The 21003-nt window shown below is 45.0% G+C and overlaps 1 protein-coding gene across 1 annotated transcript; it reads left to right on the top strand.

Annotated features, from left to right (window-relative positions):
• The first annotated feature begins 1581 nt into the window (after nucleotides 1-1581).
• LOC107223782 lies at nucleotides 1582-20498 on the top strand. The gene is made up of 6 exons (XM_046730359.1): nucleotides 1582-1672; nucleotides 1750-2318; nucleotides 2427-3695; nucleotides 17703-17937; nucleotides 18097-18306; nucleotides 18567-20498. Exons 1-6 carry the CDS (start codon nucleotides 1582-1584, stop codon nucleotides 19166-19168), a joined length of 2976 nt encoding a protein of 991 aa, XP_046586315.1. The 3' UTR covers nucleotides 19169-20498.
• Nucleotides 20499-21003: the final 505 nt, after the last annotated feature.

Below are 21003 nucleotides of genomic sequence, written 5' to 3'. Positions count from 1 at the left end.
AAGCTCGAGGTCAGCCGAGGTGCGGGAGAAGAAGAGGGGTTCCGCGGGCTCTTGGCACGGGGGAATTTCGGACTCAAAGAAGAAACGTCCCGCGGACGGCGCCCTGGGTATATCTTACCGAGGAGAGTCACCCTCTCCTCGATCCGGCCGCGTCGTCGGTATCGGTATCAGCGATCAACGACCGCGGGGAAGATTCTGGCCCAGGGGAACTTCTAAGGGCCCCGCCCCGGGTCGTCCAGGCCCCTCCAGGGCTCGCCGGCCCAGGAGACGATCAAGCGGGGCTGAAGCTTCTAACGGAAACTGCAGGCGAGAGCCGCCGCGATCCGCTAGTAAGACAACGAAGCGAGGAGGCATCGCGAGACCACGTGGCCACGCAGTTGGGAGAAGTAGCGCCTGGGCTCACCGACGGGGGTCGTTCTTTCTCGCGGGGGTCGAATTTATTATCAGCAGGCTGCACCGGACCCAAAGACTCGCGACAGTTAGCGGGCCTTTCGGCCGGTCGAAACACAAAAGAAAAGGTTTCGCCGTCACTATCCGCACGCGGCAGTGGGAGCGACGGGGATTACCCTGCCTCGTGGACCTGGTTCCTTGCTCCCTCGCTCGAAGGTTTGCCGCCGGCAGGGGGAGGAGGTTCACGAGTTGGAAGTGGGTGCAAAGTGCAGAACCCTTTCGTTTGGATTTCACCCACCAACCTATTGCCCCTGCATTGCCGCTGTCGTCATCGTACGCATCGTTACTTCTGCCCTCGTCGGCGGGTTTGGCCTTGGAATCGGATTCATCTTCATTTCCAGTATCACCTCTGTCTACCGGTGCCGTGGGCATACCGCCGTCCCCGCATCGGAAAAGAGGGGCAAAGAGCACCTTCAGCGGTACACCGCGGGCACCGACCGGAGGGCCCGGGTCGTCGTGGCCGCGATGCAGGGCCCCTTGCAGCCCGGCGCACGCGACCGCATCACGACGCACTCGTTGCTCATCTTTCCACATCATTGCTACACACTTCACCGTCATCGACGCCCAAGCATCGTCGTCGTCACGGTCATCGTTACCTCGGCCGAACTCGAGGCCTTCGCCTACGTCACCTGGGAACCTACAGGACCACCACCTCATTCTTACCGGTGGTTGCGAAGGGGTGTCGTCGCCGAGACGCCAAAGTTCCCGTTGACTCCATGTTCATGCCACCTGCGCCGCCCAACGCCACGGGACCATCGGCTAGAATTACCACCGTCTGCAAGACGATTGCTACCACTCCGCGCCGAGTCCACCGACCCGGCGTACAACTACGCTGCTGTCACCGACGCCGCCTCCACCACCACCATCACCACCACCGCCACCACCACTGCCGTCGTCGTCGGCGCCGCCGTCGCCGCCGCCGCCGCCGCCGACGACGGCGACGACGTCGACGACGACGACGACGACGGCCCTCCCCACCGTCACGAGCACCAACGTTCGAAACTCGTACTGCTCCGACGTCGACCCACACTCTGCAACCTTCAGTTACAGTGTCCTTGGTTAATCCGCGACTTGATTCCGTTTCCGGAAATGAATGTAACGAAAACACGATTCCGCACTACTACCGTCCGAATGCCAACTTTCCAAGTGCTCATGCATTATCCCAAGTCTCTGTTGTTTCTCGCGGCAAGTGCTGTACCGATGATCGTTGTTCGTTACTCCGGTGCGGCGTACACGCGGAATACGGAAAGATTCGGCGTACTCGGCCTCGTGGAGTGTCACGGAATTTCTTCCCAAAAGATCGGCCTGACGGTAGCGGCGTTCGTATTTCTAAAGTCCGTGACCGCGTTCCTCTACACGCTGCTTTTTTTGTGGACGACCGTGCTTTTGACGGACCAGACCAAGAGGTCGTCACTGATGACAATACGGAGAATTATCGGCGTAGAGTACCGCCGCGTAGTAATAATTTTAGCGATGACAACCCCGCGGAGGGCCTGCACCGCGAGCCCATTAAGATACTACCTATCGCAGAGACGACTGCCACTGGACGCATTACCACTTGGTTGTACCGCCACAGGAATAAAAATAATCTCGACGCAGCATCGATTAAATCCGACGAGGACGACGTCGAGGAGGAAGAGGATGAAGAGGAGAAGGAAACGGAGGAAAGGAAGGAGGAGGAGAAAGAAGAGGCGGAAAAGCAGAAAGTGGATGATGAAAAGGAGGCGGAGGAGGAGGAGGAGAAGAAGATGGAGGAACCGAAGAAGGACGAATTGAAGGACGTGGAGGAGGAAAAGGTGAATGACGATGATCGTTGTCATAATGGTAATGGTGGTGATGATGATTATAATAATGATAACGATAACGACGACGACGACGACGACGACGACGACGACGACGACGACGACGACGACGACGACGACGACGACGACGACGACGACGACGACGACGACGACGACGACGACGACGACGACGATGACGACGATGACAATGATGACAATCGCGATGATGATGAGGACGACGGCGACAATGACGACGACGACTACGACGACGACGACGACGACCACGACGACGAAGACGACGACGAAGACGACGACGACGATGACGACGACGATGGTCATGGTAGCGGTGGAAGTGGCGACAATCGTGCCAATGATGATGATAATGAGGAAAAGCGGGAGAAAAAGAAGGCGGACGGGGATGTATTAAAATTCCTGCCGAAAGAAAACAAGTCTGAGATTATTAGCCCTGTGCAAAATCCTGGGTTGGTGGAACGTAACCGTGTCGGCATTATTGCGAAGCTCCCGAAGAACGCAGCGCGGGTCGGGAGCCTCGGCGTCGCTCAGGTTCCTTCGATAAACGGAAACAAGTGCCGGCCCCGCAGACGTCAACCGTGGCGGATCGACGAGAAGCCTTACGGCTTGGTATTAGTCCTCTACCTCCTGGCCCTGCCGATTTTCTGCGCGACGAACGGCTCTCCTCCAGGCACAGAACGCGCGTCACTCTCCTTCAGGCAAAATGTGCCACTCGTCAACTTCCGCTCAGCCAACGCCACGCATCACAACTCATCCTTCGTTGAGGATAGCAAAGATCATCCTTACCGCGGTTATACGTGGGAGGTGAATCAGATAAATCCTTGGTTGTCGGCCTGCGATCTGGCGGGACCAGCACCGGCCGACCTTCAGGGAAGCTGCGGTCCACCGGAAACGCCGCGGAATTGCCCTGACGCTTGCAGTCGTCGGGCGGACGGGCGCGCCTCCCGAGCCGTTGATTCTTTTCTCGCGGTAGTTAGCCAGGCGATCAGTTACGACGGGAGCGTCAAATCCAAGGTCGGCTCGTTACGGTCGGCTGGGAGTGTGCCGCGAGGAGAACCTGAGGGGCGAGTGACGCCGGAACAGTGCCTTTTTTACCTCGAGGAATCCCACAAGACGGAGATATGCCGAGAAGGTTTCGGTAAGGACAGCTCAGAGGGATCCTTAACAATCCGTGAGAATCGCTACCGGTTTCTGAGCGGCTTGCGTCTTCGGCACTGTTGCGAACACGCCGCGTTGAACGCCCTCGCTCCCGGGGATGGTGGTCCCCTGGAAGAGATCCTCGGGGGTGGGAATGGCTGCCGGAATGCCATTGAAAAGTTATTGGCGGTCGATGCTCTCGCCGCGAGGCTGCACTGCGAGTTTGGCGAGGTACTAGCGCGCTACGACTGTGGACAGCCCTACTCGGTAATCTACAACTGCTCCCACTGCAAGGTAAGCGAAATATAAGGAATCTAAACTGATCTTTGGTCTGATATACCTACTTGAAAAATATTGGTTAGGCTTCAAAGAGCAAAATAAAGCTGTACTAAATCGAAACGCGAGCTGTCATTTTATCTAATCATAACTGACCCCTGGAAAAATTTCGAGGATCAGGTGTATGAATGCATACAACCTAGATTACAAGTGGATCAGGTACAGCACAAAGGGGGTGAAAGGTATCCGTGTAGAAATCCTGACTGATCTCGACCGGTAAAAGTGAGCGCGTGTTAGAGGGATTCCCTTTAATGTCAAGGCTATCCGTATTTAACTTTTGATTTTTGTTCTTATGCCATTTCGCCGAAGTGAAGGTGAACCTGTCGCGCCGTCTGCCTCACTAATTGAGATTTGGAAGGTTTGGCAGAGCTTATCGGGAATAATGCGCCACGGGGCACAACACTGGTACCAATTAGAGTTTTACGTGATTGTACGGTGCCTTTGGACCACGGTTGTATACAACGAAAATCCTCTAAAAACCGATACCCAGCACCAGCGATAGGAATCCGAATCAACATTTGAGGTCTGCACTGCTATTCCTGAAAAGATTTGATTTCGCAGCCAATGAAGACTACTCCATCAGTCAGATAGAAACATTTTTTTCGGAAATGGCAGTACAGACTTGAAATGTAGCTTTAGGGATTGGCCATATGCTGGTGCTGAGCAACGAGTTCCATAGAACGGTATATCTTATTATACACAGAGCAACGATCAAATCAGGTCACTCTTTTTGGGGTGCTACTAGTCCGTTGGCACCTTGGAAAATATAGATGAAAATACATTAAAGGAAGGCGTAAATAAATTGACGTTTTATTTTAATTAACAGGATGTACTTACTTTTTGGTCAATAACAATGCTTTCCATTAATTGATTAGGACAAGAAAAACGGTGAATGAAATTCGATCTAAATATTTTTCAGAAAAATAAAACTCTATTAAATTGAATATTTGGTTATCGTTTACCACCTCGAATAATGCACTGCATTTGAGTGACGCATCGCGCAAATAATTTCAACTCGCACGGGAAATCGATTCAAGTAGGATTATGATTAGATAGTGTTGGATATACGAGTATTAGCTACGTTCACGAATAATTCCATACGCGAATAACAGTTGAAGGCAGAATAAAGTTTCTACTGCGTAAGACGGGAGGTACGAGATTTTCGATAGTTACGGCGAGTGTCGCGAAATGGCCATTCTTTAGAATCGGGCCAATCTAGCAACGTTGTGCTTGGATATAGATTACCTTTATAGGTATATAGCGGATTACCGCAGTGCCCTTAATTGGGATCATCTTACCGCGAATAATTCCATCGCCGACCCGACTCCTAGTGTTGGTACGACGCTCGTGCTCCTCGTAGGCCCTTGGGGTTATCATTGCTGCACCACCGTGCTTCGAAGAAGATTGATTTATCTCTTAGCAGCCGGGCGAAATTGTATGTCATATACTATTTAGAAGTGTCATCGCTCTGAGGCCAGCGCGGTTCGCCCGCCGAAGGTTATAGACCTCGATAGCCTGACTGCCTATTCGTAAACGAATCTGATCCTCAGGGCTGGCTGCACCATCTTTGGGGAAACGAAAACAAAACTTCTTTGAATAAATTCAAAACCCCAAGAGGGCCTTGCCGATTTTCTTCCTCCACCTTGCTGCATTGCATATTAAACCTTTCGTCTCTAGAAGTTTATCTAATTGAACTGTATACGGCCTCGCGGAAAAAATATCTATATTGCGCTTTTCCAGCTGACGTTACGGTTTACTATAATAATAAAGATGTGGCGACATTAGACGAGACGAGGTGGGTGTATATGTACGCATATCTACCCATACCTGTGGGCTATTGCGTTATATGTATACCTATGCATAATATTTATACGCTATCTGTTTACGGATTCGGATATAGGTCGTTGGAAGGTGATTTATCGAACTTTGACCGAGAGGCACCAATTTACGGGTTTTATAACGTAATTAATTATAATTCCATATCCTTCGATGACATAGCCCATACCGCACAGAGGAGCTTAGATTAAAGCGAAGTGATGCTTCAGTGGTTATAAACTTCAGGCGTAGCTGGGCAAGTCTGTACCATCTCGACCAATGTCGGATCCTATCTATTTTCGATTCCATTGCTAATGTTTATCACATACCTCAGGAGAGAATGGATGTACTAGTGAAATTTTTTGACAAAAAAAAAAAAAATACCCTTAGAAGCTTTAGCAAAGTCCGTGATCCGAAGGTCTGATATTGTCCATGTAATTAGCCAAACTGAAATAAATTCAAACTTAATTGAACTGAATTAACCTAGAAGAGTATGGCCAATTTTTTTTTTTTTTAATGATAACCGAAAATGTCTATATTATTATATCACCACCTTTTTCCAGCACTCGACGCTGAAAGTAGTGATATATTATACATGTATAAACGAAATTCATTGGATTCCTTGCTGCAAGAGGGATGTCACTTTTCTTCTACTGCAAGAGGGGGGTCACATTCAATCCGTGGTTATTTGTTTTCATGCACTTATCCACGGTGCTGCTTGTATGTCAGAGCCACTTATACCTCGTCTATATCTCGTCACGTAACTTTCCAAGTTGTTCTCAAGTTCCAGCACAGACTTCGAAGATATAGGTGTGCTAAGACGCAGAGGACGAGCGCGCTTGCAAAGGGTCTTTATGCCTGTGGAAATGTATCCTGAATCGCCTTCGTGAACGAAAAACTCGAAATACTTGATGGAGAGAAAATACGAGGTATATTAATATGTAGATCTGTACGTTGACAATTCCAATTTTTCCTCCTCTTTTTCTATCTTCTTTCTCGCTCCTTTTCAATCTCTCTCCCACTCGCTTTTTTTTACCCTCTGCCACGCAAGCCACGGTGGAGTCATAACATAGCGTGCCATACTACCAAGCAGACTCGCGTCTCTCGAGACCTTCCGAATCACTGCAGGCAGGTGCGATTTCAAACTAGAGTGAGAGAAAAAACAAGTTTGTCTTACACGTTAGACTTGAATTCTTTTCTGTGTATAACGAGCTGCAGGGTGACGAGGTTGTGAAGTTTTATGATATCAAGATGGAAATACGAATGCTGGCAATTACGATTTGGACAAAACCGGGGTGACAGGTATAGAATTAGTAAGTGGTGGAAGTCGTCGGAGCGCGATTTGTTAAATGCGGTGCTGGAGAGTAAGGTGTAATTAAAAGTGAGCTTCACAAACAACACATTATGAGGTTATCGCTTCGAAGAAATTTATTTGAAATAAGGATGCAGTGTGAATCGAGCTTTAAGAGTCATCTAGCGGGCTGTGCGAGGCCGAAGACTGGCAGAGAAGGAGTAAGCTTTGCTGCGTGGACGGGATGGATCAATATCAGGCGGTGAAGCTTTGGTTCAAAGACAGAAGAACCCGCCGGAGGCAAGCGCTACTCCGCGGCGAGGAATGCCGGAGCATGGTCCATGGCGTGGGTATTCACCGACTAGTCCATTGACGCGATTAGCCTCCAACTACCGCTGCGTACATGTCCTACATCATATCTCGGGTGTTGTAAAACTGCTGGTTATATCTTGCACAGGTACCTACTTCACCGCAAGCTTCGAATGGGTTGGAGAAGTGGAGAGTAACCACTCGAAGAGTAGTCTATTGACTCACGGGTCATAGAAAGAACAGAATTGAATAGAAAAGAATCTAGAATTTATTCATATTCCGACGACAGAAAAAAAGAAAGACCTGTCATCCAACTTGGGCTATTGTAATTTCTATTTTCCTTTCTTCACGAGCTCTGCGCAAATCGTATACAGCGCATACAATGTCGTCTAATTCTCTTAATCTTGCTTCTTTCTTTGAGAGTACGTCAACCATCGGTAACAGAATTGAATAAATCACGTTTCGGTCCGAAGTAAACCCGCTCAGATCCTAACGCCCGCGAATTGAGTCACACTGAGGTTAGAGAATTGAATCGATATGACGAGATATTCTACTACCTTCGTTAAATAAATACCGTGGACTGCTGCAAAGGTGGAGGGAGGTTCGTCGTCTCCGAGGTATTATCCCCGTAATAGTACATTATGATAAAAGTGCGCGGAGTGTGCGATTTTCGCCTGTAGTTTGTCGACCAAGCGAAGCGAGGGTGTGAGGGTCACGTACACGCACGCGTATCGTATACTATATTTTTTTAACTCAGTGTGCGAAGTGAATCATTCTCTACATTCAGTGAGCAAAATAAACTACTTTGCACACTGCGTGTCAAAATGTGTGAATCGGGCACTTCGTGCACCATCAACGGGCACGAGAAATCGAATTTCGCATACCGTGTTAAAAAAAACTACTGTTGAATTATCACTCCATTGTATAGTCTGCCGTCTTTTCGTCTTCTTTCTGTTTTTACATCATTTTTCGTGTTTCGCTGTATAAAAGATAAATTGCAAAGATATTGTTGCACATCCTAATGCAGTTAACTTAAGACAGGACATCGAACATCTTAGCATAATCTACACTCCACTGATACATAGACCCTAACCTTCACCGACTGAGTTTACTCGTAACCATGCTATATCCTATCCATTTAACTCTTTGAGTCACCGTCGCGCTGTCTATTACTTTAATATTTATCTCTTTCCCCGCTCACACGTCGGAGGATCCACACGTGCCTTCTCAAATTATTTTTCGTCATTTCGGTCATAATAATTTTTTAAAGTTTTAAAATTCTGAACAATATCAATTTTTAACTTTATCAACTTCAATTTTAAATATTTATTTGACTAAGATGTACGCTTGGAAAAAACGCATCGCTTTGTTTTTACACTATAACGTTTGGCTGCTCATCCCATTATATTTTTCATCCTGTGATGTTCGTCGTGTCTTCGTTCATTATTTATGCAACATACATCGTTACGATCAGGTATTTGCCGCGGGTTTTTTCTTTTTTTTCCTTTTCTTGGTTTTTCGTTTTTTGTTTGGCGCATATTGCCTCGATCCCGATATTTCTTCTTATAAAATAATTTTAAATCCAAGTTTACTGTCTTCATGCTACCTTCTGTTTTTATTTTTACCTTATATTTTTTTATATTATTTTCCCTCTGTTACCTTTTGTTCTCACTTGTTAATAGATGTGGTCAATAAATTAATATTCGTTTTGAGGAGGACCCCCACTCGAACCGAAATGTCAACAATTTTCCGGTTGTTCTGTTTTAATGACCTCCACAACCAAGATTACCATTTCAATAAAAGTTAAAAATTGAGAGATTCGTCAAGTGTGGATTGTATAGAACGATTGAGTCACGGTACAAATCAGACAATGATTTATCCTAGCTCGGGCGAATTACATGCAAATTAAAATTTAACAGAAACCAGGCTGCATTTTCACATGTAGCATTATCCCGAATATCAAATATTAAGGCACCCGCCTAAGAAATGATCAAAATTTAATCAGTGCCGCTTGCACCATCATGCATCATCATTGGATCGTATCATTTGACAGCGAAAGACTTTGATTTGATTGACGCAATAAGCAGAGTCGAATAGCTAATTGTAAGGAACGAAGGTTTCCAGAAGTGTGCGCATGTAGGTTCAGAATAAGGCGATCTGCATAATCGGCAAAGAAATTGATTGGAATATATAGGTGCACTACAATATAATGGCTATAATCGCTGAGTTCTCGGCCGAATATTACTGCAGGTTAGGTAATTTTCTTTACCCAGACGGGCGTTTCGAAACAGAATAGTAAGAATCTGCAGCGTGTAAAAGATTCTAGGAAAGTAACTATGTACTGTCTCAGAGAATATATCTGCTGAATCAGTCTTAAGATCGGTATACGCGGTAGACCACGCAAGCACACGCTGCCATTTTGACGGTAGATAACTGGGCATAAGACAGAAGACAAGAAAGAGGCGAAAGAGCGCGAGCGTAGCAAAACAGTCGAGCTAGCTGTGAAGATTGTTTCGCGGGGGTAGAATGGTAAGCCAAGTGGCTAGAAGAGGTGAGGAGAAAATCGAGAGCTGCCGGGAAGGACGCCTAGCGATCAGCCTAGCACCTCTTCGTCGGAGTAATTTTTTCTCTAGTCTTGACACTAATGTGCTTCCGGCGGGGGGCAATACGTTCGTTCGTCCGTCGCCTTGAATCTATTCCGGAAGCTTGGCAGACCCAGCAGCTACCCTGCTGCGCAGATTGATTGTATGTATGTACCTGGGCGTCAAGCGGTATAGCCATCTACTGCAGTCTGTAATCTGTCTTCTCTTCTCATTCGTTTGTTTTCGCGACTACCTCGTTCCGGCCATTTTCGCCTATCTTCGTCGCCGCTCCTCGTTAACACGTTAAACGTCCGTATCTTGCAACGAGGGACTTCAAGTATACAAATCCAATGCTCGATGAATACAGGATTCTTATTTCACCCAAGTTTCGGAATATTCCGCTTGTTTTCCGTTTCTCATCAGCCCTCACCCTAGCCGCTCTACCCTCGTTCTCATTCTCATAATCGTCCTCGTCGTCGTCATCGGCCTCATCCACGTCCTCATTCAACCCCTTGATCACCTGACGAAAAGAATTTCGGCTCATAGATGGCACAGGCATGAAGATATTTCGGAATTCTATGTGAATCGAGCGCCCGTTGAATTTGGCAAAATAAAATGATATTCTATCAAAGTGGAATCGTGCCGGCTTGCGGACTGCCTACAGAAACCTGCAAATCCCGATGAGGCTTCAAGAGTCAGTTATGCCTACGCGAACTCTAAACACAACAGGCGTATGCTACAAGTTGCACGGAGATTCAGATTCCGTTCGACTTGATTCTCAGGGCTACGTACAAGGCGGCAGTAGTGAAATGAATGGTAATCCGTGAGTTAGGCAATTCATTGCAATTTCAAGAGGCCGAGATACTCGGTAGACTGCCCACACGTACGTCTGTGGCGGATCACCGCCGGTTCGAATGCATCGACGGTAACTAATCGAATTAACTGTAGTTTGGATGTCCTGGCGAACGAGACCATCAGGGCGGTAGGAATCTCAACGGTCGTCCCAGCGAAATTTCCGAGTCGAAGAAAACACGATCGAGGAAATTCGATTAATACTTACATACTTGTTTCACTATTTTAGACAATTCCTTCTTATGTGGTGACGCAGCGTTCCTCACGGGCATTTTTGTGCAATATGCTGCTGAACAACATACATTCTGCCCCTATTTAAATTTGTTCCCGCATCGGATGCTACCGGCTCTTTGCAAGTATGTGTACCTGTCTGAAATCGGCAAACTTGGGATTTCAAACATCCAATGCCGGATCTTTGACTTGGCCAGGATCCACGGACAAGAAGAGGACCGTTTACTGATTCCGTTGTCCGGAGGCAATAAAAATTTATGGGCCTCCAAGCCTGCGTTAGGTTGACATTGAGAAACCTGGTTAACTTGCGCTCCTTCAATCCCCAAAGCTGCCCTCTTCTCCGTTGCTTGCCACTTGAATGTTTGCTTCTCTAGCCGTCGTACATACAAGGGGAAGTGACGCACCGAACTCCTTAAGACGTCTCAGCTCGTTCCAAGGGGCACCTATACTCTTAGATCCCTACTATACTCTTAATTCTTTCAGCGTGAAGTTAGTTAGCGACTAGCCGTTATTATATTATATTATACACTTCCAGATTTTGTTGAGTTCGATTTTTATATTACAGCCGCGATTGCCTTTAGCCGAACGATTTAGAGAATCGAACGAAAATTGTATCGTGGCTACGCGGTCAAATCATTCTACATAAAACTAACCAGGTCCCAGGTACTCCAAATATTAATTTTGCCTGTCATGATCGTTGATTATGCAAGAAAAATGATTGCGGTTGCAGAACTCTGTGCTCCCAAATTGTAGAGTAGTTTGGGAAAGATATTTATCGTCTTGAGCGAGAAAAACTGTGTCTGTAAATTGCAACGGTATATAAGATTTGGATTGTCGCGTTTATATCCATCGCTTCCTACGTTACGGCACCTTTCTAGGCCGAAGGTATAAACAACTGCAGAACTTTCCGACATCCTATCGCTGTCGACGTACTCTTGGATTGAACCGAAATAAACGGATAAGCAGCTAAGTAATACTGCGCGGCCTCGCTTACATCTACGGTACGATCACATCATAAAAATACAGTCGGAAGTTGGGTAGGAGTTGAAATTACGTTTTCTGTCTATCCAGCGCTTCGACGTTTATAGAGTGTCCATTTACCGGACCATTATACATACCTACGTAGGTATACGCTATGTAGCTGGCGTTTGCAACTGGGAATTCACCATTCGATTTTGGCTCTTTCATATTAAAAATGCCTTGGGAAAGCCTGGCAGGCCGATGATAGCCTTAAAGATAGTAAGCCTAAATGCAACATGACATTTTATGCAATCAGAAATCAATTTAGACGTGGCGTAGACGACGCAATGATGTGCATTGTGAGCAACGTTTCCAACATTGAATAAGCAGATGTTGTGGGGGAGGCAACTGATCGGCATGGAGTTTGCATTTTGTGCGATTGTTGGCCGGTGAGGGAATAAATTCAAAATAAATTTCAAAAATATATGCGTAGGTTTGTCCACTCCAATTTCTCCACTACCCTCGCGTTCGTACTTCAAGCTTTGTATCGTATAGCCTATTCGTATTTATTTCTCTGGTTGTTGAAGGTATACACCAGATATAGTGCTTGGAATTCAAATTGTTCGCTCGCACTGTATTGTCTGACTAATTGATGCTGATATTCGTAGTAAAGTTAGAAAAATAGTGGTCCGGTAATTCAGAAAGTGAAAAATAATCGTACTCAAGCATAAGAAGGTTTTAATATAAAAATGTCGTCGAGTCGCTTCTAGTAGTGCTTTCAAGATCTTTGGCGCTTGAAGATCTTCGCTTGAAAGAGCGAATAATGTTGTACATTGAAAGTTTAACACTAGCTGCCCCGAAGAGTCCCAGTAGGCAGGGGAAGGCCCTCTTGAGTTAGTAGCAGGCATTCTAGAGGGTTTGATTATGCAGATGCGGTGTGAGGCCAGCGCGAGGGTTCAAGCGGACCTAGTTTTCAGGTCTTGGGTGTGAGGTGAGTGAGTCGGTCGAGCGATAGCCAAGCCAGCTGATTTCGGACCTAAGACTAGAAGTCTAGAGACGTAGAAGTGTAGAAACAATAGAGAGTAATGAGAATCGGTGAAAAAGGTTTCAGGTAGTAAGTCGAAACCGAGGTCCGAGTGTAATCGTAGTAATACCTTTTAGTTTATGGACTATCCGCAAAATCGTTTAATTATGAAGTTCAACACTCACGCAAATCCTATTTCCATAGCGCGTAGCATAAACGAGCAAATGACTGATGGAAACTAACATCAGCAACGCAATTTATTCGTTATTCTAATCGTAGGGGATCATCGGTAAATAATGAGAGTTTTGAGCTGTATCTTTTTCGTGTATTGGATTATTATGGAAATGGTGCACTTCTTTCGTAACTTTCTTAAAATCACCTTAAAATTGAAACTCATTATTGTCGTGGTGTTATATCACGAACTGATTTTCACATTAACATCACATAATTACATATGGTAAACTCAATTGGCTATTGACCGATGTCACCTCTGTATTATACCTGTAACTTCCAATTTTCGTAGGGTCGAATCTTGCATTTCCTGTTCCGAAATCTTATCAAAAATTCATTATTCACGAGCCTGACGATCCTATGACAATGAAACGGATTAGACCCGAAACTGTAAAATTATGTACTCTGAGATGTAATTATAGGCTCATCTTGTTGAGGAACGAGGTAGCTGGGACCGATGCCAGATACTTTTGGCCATAAAAAAGCTAAATAACATTGATAGCCCCTTCTTAGCAGTTTAGTGTATGCGTAGATATAACTGCATATCAGGTTGGGCTTTCGGAGAAGAAGGGGTTGGCTAGGCGAGGTCGAACGGGGTGGGGCGTGGAAACAGATATGCGGTAACCAGGCCACTAGGGCATTGCTTCACAGCCCTCGGTCTCTTCCCCTCTAGTGTCAGCGTCGTCACAGAACAACAACCCCGCGTTCCTGCTGCCCTCGGTCACATATGTTATTATAGGAGCTTTGTTGTACCGGAAATCGTTGTACTTGTAAAACTGACACTCATGGTTTTTTCGTGTGCACCTAAAACATGTGATACATATACGTGATTACAATAATGAAGAGGTGTCGTTTTTTTATCAGAGATCATGGCCGTCGCGGGGGTTACCACTTGCCAGAATGACGCGCTGACAGTACGTGGACTACAGACTGCCGTTAAATTGCTCCTAGGATAATGTGTGAATCAAATTAGGAAGGGAAAACGAAAACGAATCAGTTTTCCTTAAATTTATACTTTTGTGGAAAAAATCAAGTATTGGCTGGAGACGTGGCCTATGTGACCTGCCTTCCCAAAATTTGAAGAGATAGAGACAATAGAGGTGAAGGCATTAGGTAAAGTGAGATTTCTTTTACGTCCGTGGGTAGGTACAGGGTTCATCGTGGGCGTAAGTGGAATGCTAAAGCCAAGTCGATCCGGTTTACACGGTGCCGGGGCAGGCACATCTACCTACTAGTCCTCTAGTTCACCGGACGGAGAGGGAGAGTACGGGGAATTGGGTCAGGTAGGTTGGAGGGTGCTTCATGTGTACTGGTATGGCCACCTTACGCCACACCGCAACACGGCCTCCGCTAAGACGAAGAATCCCAGTCCCGACGGTAAAGAAGTTTTGTCAATCAGCTAGCGTCGTATAAGCTAGTTTCTAATTCCGTTCAAATGAACATCCGGAACCTTAAGCACATGTCCCGGCGTCCGATTCTGAATCAAAATCTGTGCGCAGACTTTGCCTGGTCAAGGATCAACTCATACCCATTGTAGAGGTTAAAAGGTTTGGACGTGCCGACGCGCGGTCCATATGTTCATGTGGACATCACCCCTCGCAACGAAGTACGAGTACAAAATGGGTGCATCAAATACAGTGTGCCGGTAGTGTACAATGCTTGCAGTTACGGCCCTGATGATTCAGGTGTAATACAGGTTGGAAAAAAAAATTCGCTAACGGCGAATGGCGGAAAAAGACATGGATGCGGGGAAATTGTGAAATACGGGCGGCGGGGGTAGGGTAGGTAGCTATCGAAGCGAATGAAAAATACGGCAGAAGTAGATCGTGTACTGAAGTGCAATATTCCCACTATAAATATTCATGGCAGATAGGTATCCGTATATATACATATAGGTAACATCACTCTCTACTACAATCACATCTATACTGGAATCGGTTACTCTGCCGTTTTCGACCTGCAATGTGTCGTCCGTGTATTATATTATATCCAGCCGAAGGTATAATGACTGACTGTTGGGATTCACCCCATATTCCCTCATTGTCAGCCTTTCTCCTGGAGTCGTCGTGTGAAAATGTTGGAAGCACATTTATAGATTTGATACTCCGTCGCTCGTCGTGCATTCGCGATAGTTGTATAGAATACTGCCTAACATATCCGAGTCATGCAGTTGATGATACGAAAATTGAGATAATGGCTGCGGAGGCATTGGCATGTTTATTTTTCAGAAAAAAAGGAACATTTTTCGAAATTCGTACAAACGTACACAGACTCGCCTAAAATATACGTATAGAGGTGCGCGAAAAATATCGTCAGATTGAATCATTTTCAGCAGCATGCAAATCCATTCAATTGATTATTCGGCAGGAAGTTTTTGCATCGTTTAACGACTGTTAATCAATTTGCAAAGAGCCATCCCACGTTACTGTAAATTGACTCTGTAACGACAACTCGTTCGCTTACCCTTCTGGCCAATTGGGAAATTATATGTAAACCCTAGTAAAGTCGATTTTGCTCCCTCTCCCCCTAATTTCATCGGGCGTAAAATAAGGTTGACAGTGCTTGTGTCTAACATAGGCCTATTGAATAATACACGCCACGTCGCCGCGTCGGTACGATACGCCCCTACCGTTGGTTAGAGGCTGCCGAAGTCAATCTTATTGCTGACCCCGCTACAACGAGGGTGTCAGAACCAAGTTTGCTCGGGTTTACATGCCACCAGTAAACTAAGTACGTATACACTATGTTGTATAGCGGTACCCTGATATAATATTGCAACGATGTGATAATATGCAATTCGCAAGTGAGGGGGGGGGGGGGGGGGGTTGGAAAAGAGAATCAGCATGCGGTTGAGAAGCGTTCCCCTTGGCCGTTCTCAATAGGTAATATTACAGTGCATTTATAACGAGTGAATATACATACAGCTGGCTGAGGAGGAGAGGGAAATCAATTGTGTTTGTAATAGCATGCCTCAACTCGTCGCACCCTTGCTTGTTTCGAACCAAGTTTTCAGAGGCTAGCACTGAGAATCTCTAATTGAACGGGCATAAACGACGCCTGTCGCGAAGTACGGAACACTACAAAATCTGATCGTTAGCTTCGAATACGATCACTTGTATAATGTATGAAGTGAGACACCCGTTTCAATTTGAGCCCTTAGTATTAATATTCAGAAGTACCTCAACGCAATTTTCCATTGTCTGTTTGATTACCCTTAGAAAATAATTTTAGTTATTTCGGAATTTTTTAGCTCAATAACGAGGCAATATATATAAATGTTCGATACATATTTTTGTAGGGTATTTAATGCTCTACAAAACAAGGTCTCTTATAATTTTTTGATAACTCAACTCTTTCAAAAGTTATTCGAGGTTAAAGTTGAAATCGTGTAAAAATTCGCTTTTTTCGTGATTAACAGCGAAAATACTAGACTTATCACAAACTATTGTAGATGTTGTTTGTAAAGCATTTCAACCGCTATGAACTAACCTTGAATAAATTTCGAAAGAGTCGAGTTAACAAAAAATTATAAGAGACCCGTTTTGTGGAAAATTCTCTACATATCTCGTTAAGGGAGAATGCAAGTCGAAGCAAATTATGCTAATCAGGGTAAGCAGCGACAACAGTGTTTCTGAGGTGATAAAAATGCCTGCTTCTCGTTCTATAGTTGTTGATAGCAATCGTATAATAGTCGCGATGTGATCCTCCTGAAAGAAATTGTATTATAAAGTTTTGTTTCAACAACTTTATCTTGGAAGTGTGCTATGTTGAGAGTTGCAGTTAAACTTTCAGCAAAAAAATTTGAAAATTGAACGTTTTATAAATATTACGGGGTGGCAACCCGCCGTGTGTCTTTTATCTCTTTATTCGGGGGTGTGTCCACAACGGGTTACATGAAAATTAACAAATAAGAGATAGTGGACCCGGTGGCTCGTCACTCCCACCGTATTCATTCACTCCAAACCATTGGACTATTTATCGTCGTTCAAAAATATTCTTCACTTCAGTGTCCACAACCGGTTGGATAATATTCAGTAAGTGATAGATAGTGGACCCGGTGGTTTGTCACGCGTTCACCGTCGTGCTCGCGGGCTCCGTGCCGAATGTGCAGGGTATATCGGTTGCCACACATTTAGCATATTCATTTCCGCACCGATTTCGGTTACGGTGGTGACAGCGAAACCATGACAAATACGCAAGGAGAACCATTCTCAAGTTTATTATAGGTATCAAATTTTTTGATAAAAAAAAAAAAAAAAGTTCACTCGAACGCGGCCTTCACGGCACGGTGCCTGGGGCGGCTTTTCCTTTGCCCCACCGCTAGTGCCCACTTACTTCCTTAAGCCGGAGTTGAATAAGTATAGGTACTGGGAAATAACGTGAAAAATTGCCGAACAGCCGACTCTAGATTACATCAAGCTTACGTAACTGCATATCATATACTGCATTCTTTTACAGATTGCGTACCCACAAACTTGCACGAATCGTCTTCTAATTCCGCGACTTTTCACCCCTTACGTGTGCTGTGTCTAACCATGATGATGAGAATGTTTATTTTATCGCGAATGATATTTTCCCATGTTCGTCTCGCCTAGGGATTAGCATCTGTTTATCCATATCCCGGAGGGTCAGAAACGATTGAAGATTGAACTGCTCGTTTGAAATTGCAGGAGGCGTATAGAAGATGGGTGTGCAGCTCTCTGGTGCCTTACTTTGCTCACGACGATCCGCCGCGCCAGACGAACGAGAGATTGGTCGTTCCCCGGATGGAAACGGGGATGCGGATACGACCCTGCCGTTCCTTCTGTCAGTCGGTGGAGCAGCGCTGCCCCTATCTACTTCCCGGTGACCGCGCTCCGGCCTATCCAACGCAGTACGCCGGCGAGCCAACCTTCCTATGCAGAGGTGAATGCTACCTTATTTGTGCGATTTATCCGGTAGAGGGAGATACCGCACTTGACCTTACCTTACCTTACGTTGTACAACAGATCGTAAAGACATCTACGATACACCTTTAATACATCGATAACCGCCGCTAACAATCTGATCAATTTCTTCCCGCAGACCCGAACATCCCGGAGATGGGTGAGCAGGCGTCGAGAGCCCTGCACGCCGACGAGGAGTGCTGCTTCCACGTCTGTTCGGACGGGGACCCGGGACTCGGCGTGTGCCCAAATTGTACGAAGCCTCAGGCGGAAGTCAGTTTACGCGGTGGCGACGTCCGAAAAGACCCGTCCACCGCGCCTCACTGCGAAACCAGCACGCCATCAATGGGTATACCGCCACAATGTCTATAATTCGATTGATCCCCCCACCCCCGCCTTATACATACATATAAAGAGATCTGTTGCAACTTGAAGTTTCACATGTATAATTCATGTTGTACTTAACTATGCATGGGTGTATTATTCCAGGTAAATTCGCGATATACCTGTAATTTGTATACCATGCGCGTACGTGTCAGGCATAGATTGATTGACGGAGTGCGATTCGTGTCCCAACGTAATGATCAGCGAGTAATTTCGGGCTTTCAGGTGGGGAGTATCAATCGTCGACGAACCCCTCGTGGTCCCAGTCAAGCAGTACGGCGGCGCCTGGGTCTGAGGTGGAGGGAAATAACCCTGAGGCCTCCGGGACGAGTCATCACTCCTCGTTCTGCGGTAGCGGCGGCGTCGGCTCTATGTCATCCTCAGCAGCAGCGCCTGCCTGCGTCGCCTTCCTTCCTATCGTTATTGCCGCGTTTTGCGAATGGGCCGCTCCGTTAGGGGCTTGCGCAATTAAACTGGCAAGACTTTGGACGACGATAGTATGCGGGGGCTCGTCGGCGCGGTTCCTTCAGGCTTGTTTCACTCGTCACGAAGAGACCGGAGACCGTACAAGTCGTCGTCATCTTCATCGTACACAAAAATCTCGTCAATTTCGGAGTTACGCTACTGTAAGCATCGCTACAGTTGAGAGGGTATGCGCAACGGTGATGTTCAGTTGTTCTGTAATCAAATCGTTTTCACTCGGCGTTTACTACGGTCTGTCCAACAAACTGTCGACTGTCGTACGGTTCGAGTTATTCAAAATAAAAATACTGTCGAGATGGCGTCTCTTAGTCCTCGACGATATTGACGAAGATCGCCGTTCATGACCTAGGGACGAGTGCCGAAGCTCTTCGCCATCCGCGGAGGGACGAGGCTGCGATCGTCCGCGTAAAAAGTAACGTAGAGTATATGACCAGCCTCTGTAGCGTAGCCTTATCGAATAAAAATACAAAAAATAAACTGGAAAACGTGGTTTGCTTGCGGATCGGATCAATGCTCACTGTTTCCGTTATATGTGTGTATTATACAGTTCCCTGCAGTTACCTCGCGTTAACAATAATTACACGGATAACAGCTGTAGTATTATTCTTATTGCCGTAACAATGCCCACAGCAACAACAGTGGTAACAGCAAAGACGAAAAATTAATATTAGTAACGTAAGAATAATAATAATGATAATGATAATAATAACCTTAAATTGTTGGATTAATGAAATTAAAAATAATGAAACCTTGTTGTAAAAAATAATGAATAATAACGCTAGAAAATAGTAAAAGCAATGACAAAAATGCCAACATCAACAACAATAACGGATAATAACGGCGATGATGGTGATTCCAATAATCCCTATGACAATGACGATGAGAATAAATGATGGATTATTGTTGTATAAAGTACTCGAATACTGTAATAAATGTACAGCATTACGGCTGTAGCGACTAGTCCTTTGACGCTTGGGAAAGCTTCGCTCGCGGCAACACGACGATGAAGATGACGACCGACCTGGGAAGAAGGAACGGGTCCGGCCTTGCGTCCCTTTTCCTCACTCGCCCCTCGCCCCTCGTAACTCGATATAAACGGTACCTAAATTTTTCCCCCGACCGTCGAGCAAGTTTGCACATCGGTACATTTTTCCTCTGTTCTACGTTGACGTCCCAACTAATATGAAGGTGTACATACCTATTATAACGTAACTACTCCATATGCGGTGATAGAGCGCACAATCTGTACATAGGTACTCAATGCTACAGATGGGATTTAATATAATACAACCAGGTATCGAGACCGTGATCATCAATTAACGTTGCAAGTCGTGGAGTGATAAATTAACATCATGATTTATAATAATAAAAACGATAATATGTAAATTAATGATAAGGTTAATGATAATAATAACAAAAATAGTTGCGGTAACAGTAGCAGTGAAAGTAGCAGTAGCTGTAGTGACAGAGTAGTAGTAGCACCATTTGTAGTATAGTGATATAATTACTAATAATATGAATATCAACATCAATAATGATAGTGTAAACGATAATTACAACAACAACAGAAAAAGTAATAATAATAATAAAAATAATAATATTGATACCACGACGATGATTATGATAGTAATAACTGCGATGACAACAACAACAGTAACAACAACAACAACAGCAGCAGCAGCAGCAGCAGCATCAACAAAAACACCATTAATTAACGATGAAACAAACGAATTGCCAATGTTGACAAAGAAAAAAACTATACAAATAATCACAATAACCATAATAATAATGATAACAACAACAACAACAACAACAACAACAACAACAACAACAACAACAACAACAACAACAACAACAACAACAACAACAACAACAACAACAACAACAACAACAACAACAACAACAACAACAACAACAACAACAATAACAACAACAACAACAAAAACAACAATAAAAACAACACTAATGATGATAATAATACTAACAATAATATTAATAATGATAACGACTACGACGATAATAATACGCATAACGATAAAATAGTAAAATACCTAATGATACTATTGATGATGATTAAGATGATAGTGAAAACATTAATAATAATGATACGATAATAATAACAACAACAACAATAATTATAATGAGGATAATAATGATAAAAATAATAAAAAATAACGAT

The sequence above is a fragment of the Neodiprion lecontei genome, chromosome 2 (assembly GCF_021901455.1).
Source record: "Neodiprion lecontei isolate iyNeoLeco1 chromosome 2, iyNeoLeco1.1, whole genome shotgun sequence".
NCBI classification, from domain to species: Eukaryota; Metazoa; Arthropoda; class Insecta; order Hymenoptera; family Diprionidae; genus Neodiprion; species Neodiprion lecontei.
Note: the sequence above shows the minus strand (reverse complement) of the source record. Positions and strands in the feature narration are given on the sequence as shown.

Excerpts from the sequence above, each read along its gene's own strand:
- LOC107223782 (XM_046730359.1), top strand. The coding sequence starts at position 1,582 with ATGCCAACTTTCCAAGTGCTCATGCATTATCCCAAGTCTCTGTTGTTT. Across the intron at positions 2,319-2,426 it reads ATAATGATAACGATAACGAC|GACGACGATGACAATGATGA; the intron begins GACGACGACGAC and ends GACGACGACGAT. Across the intron at positions 18,307-18,566 it reads AACCAGCACGCCATCAATGG|GTGGGGAGTATCAATCGTCG; the intron begins GTATACCGCCAC and ends TCGGGCTTTCAG.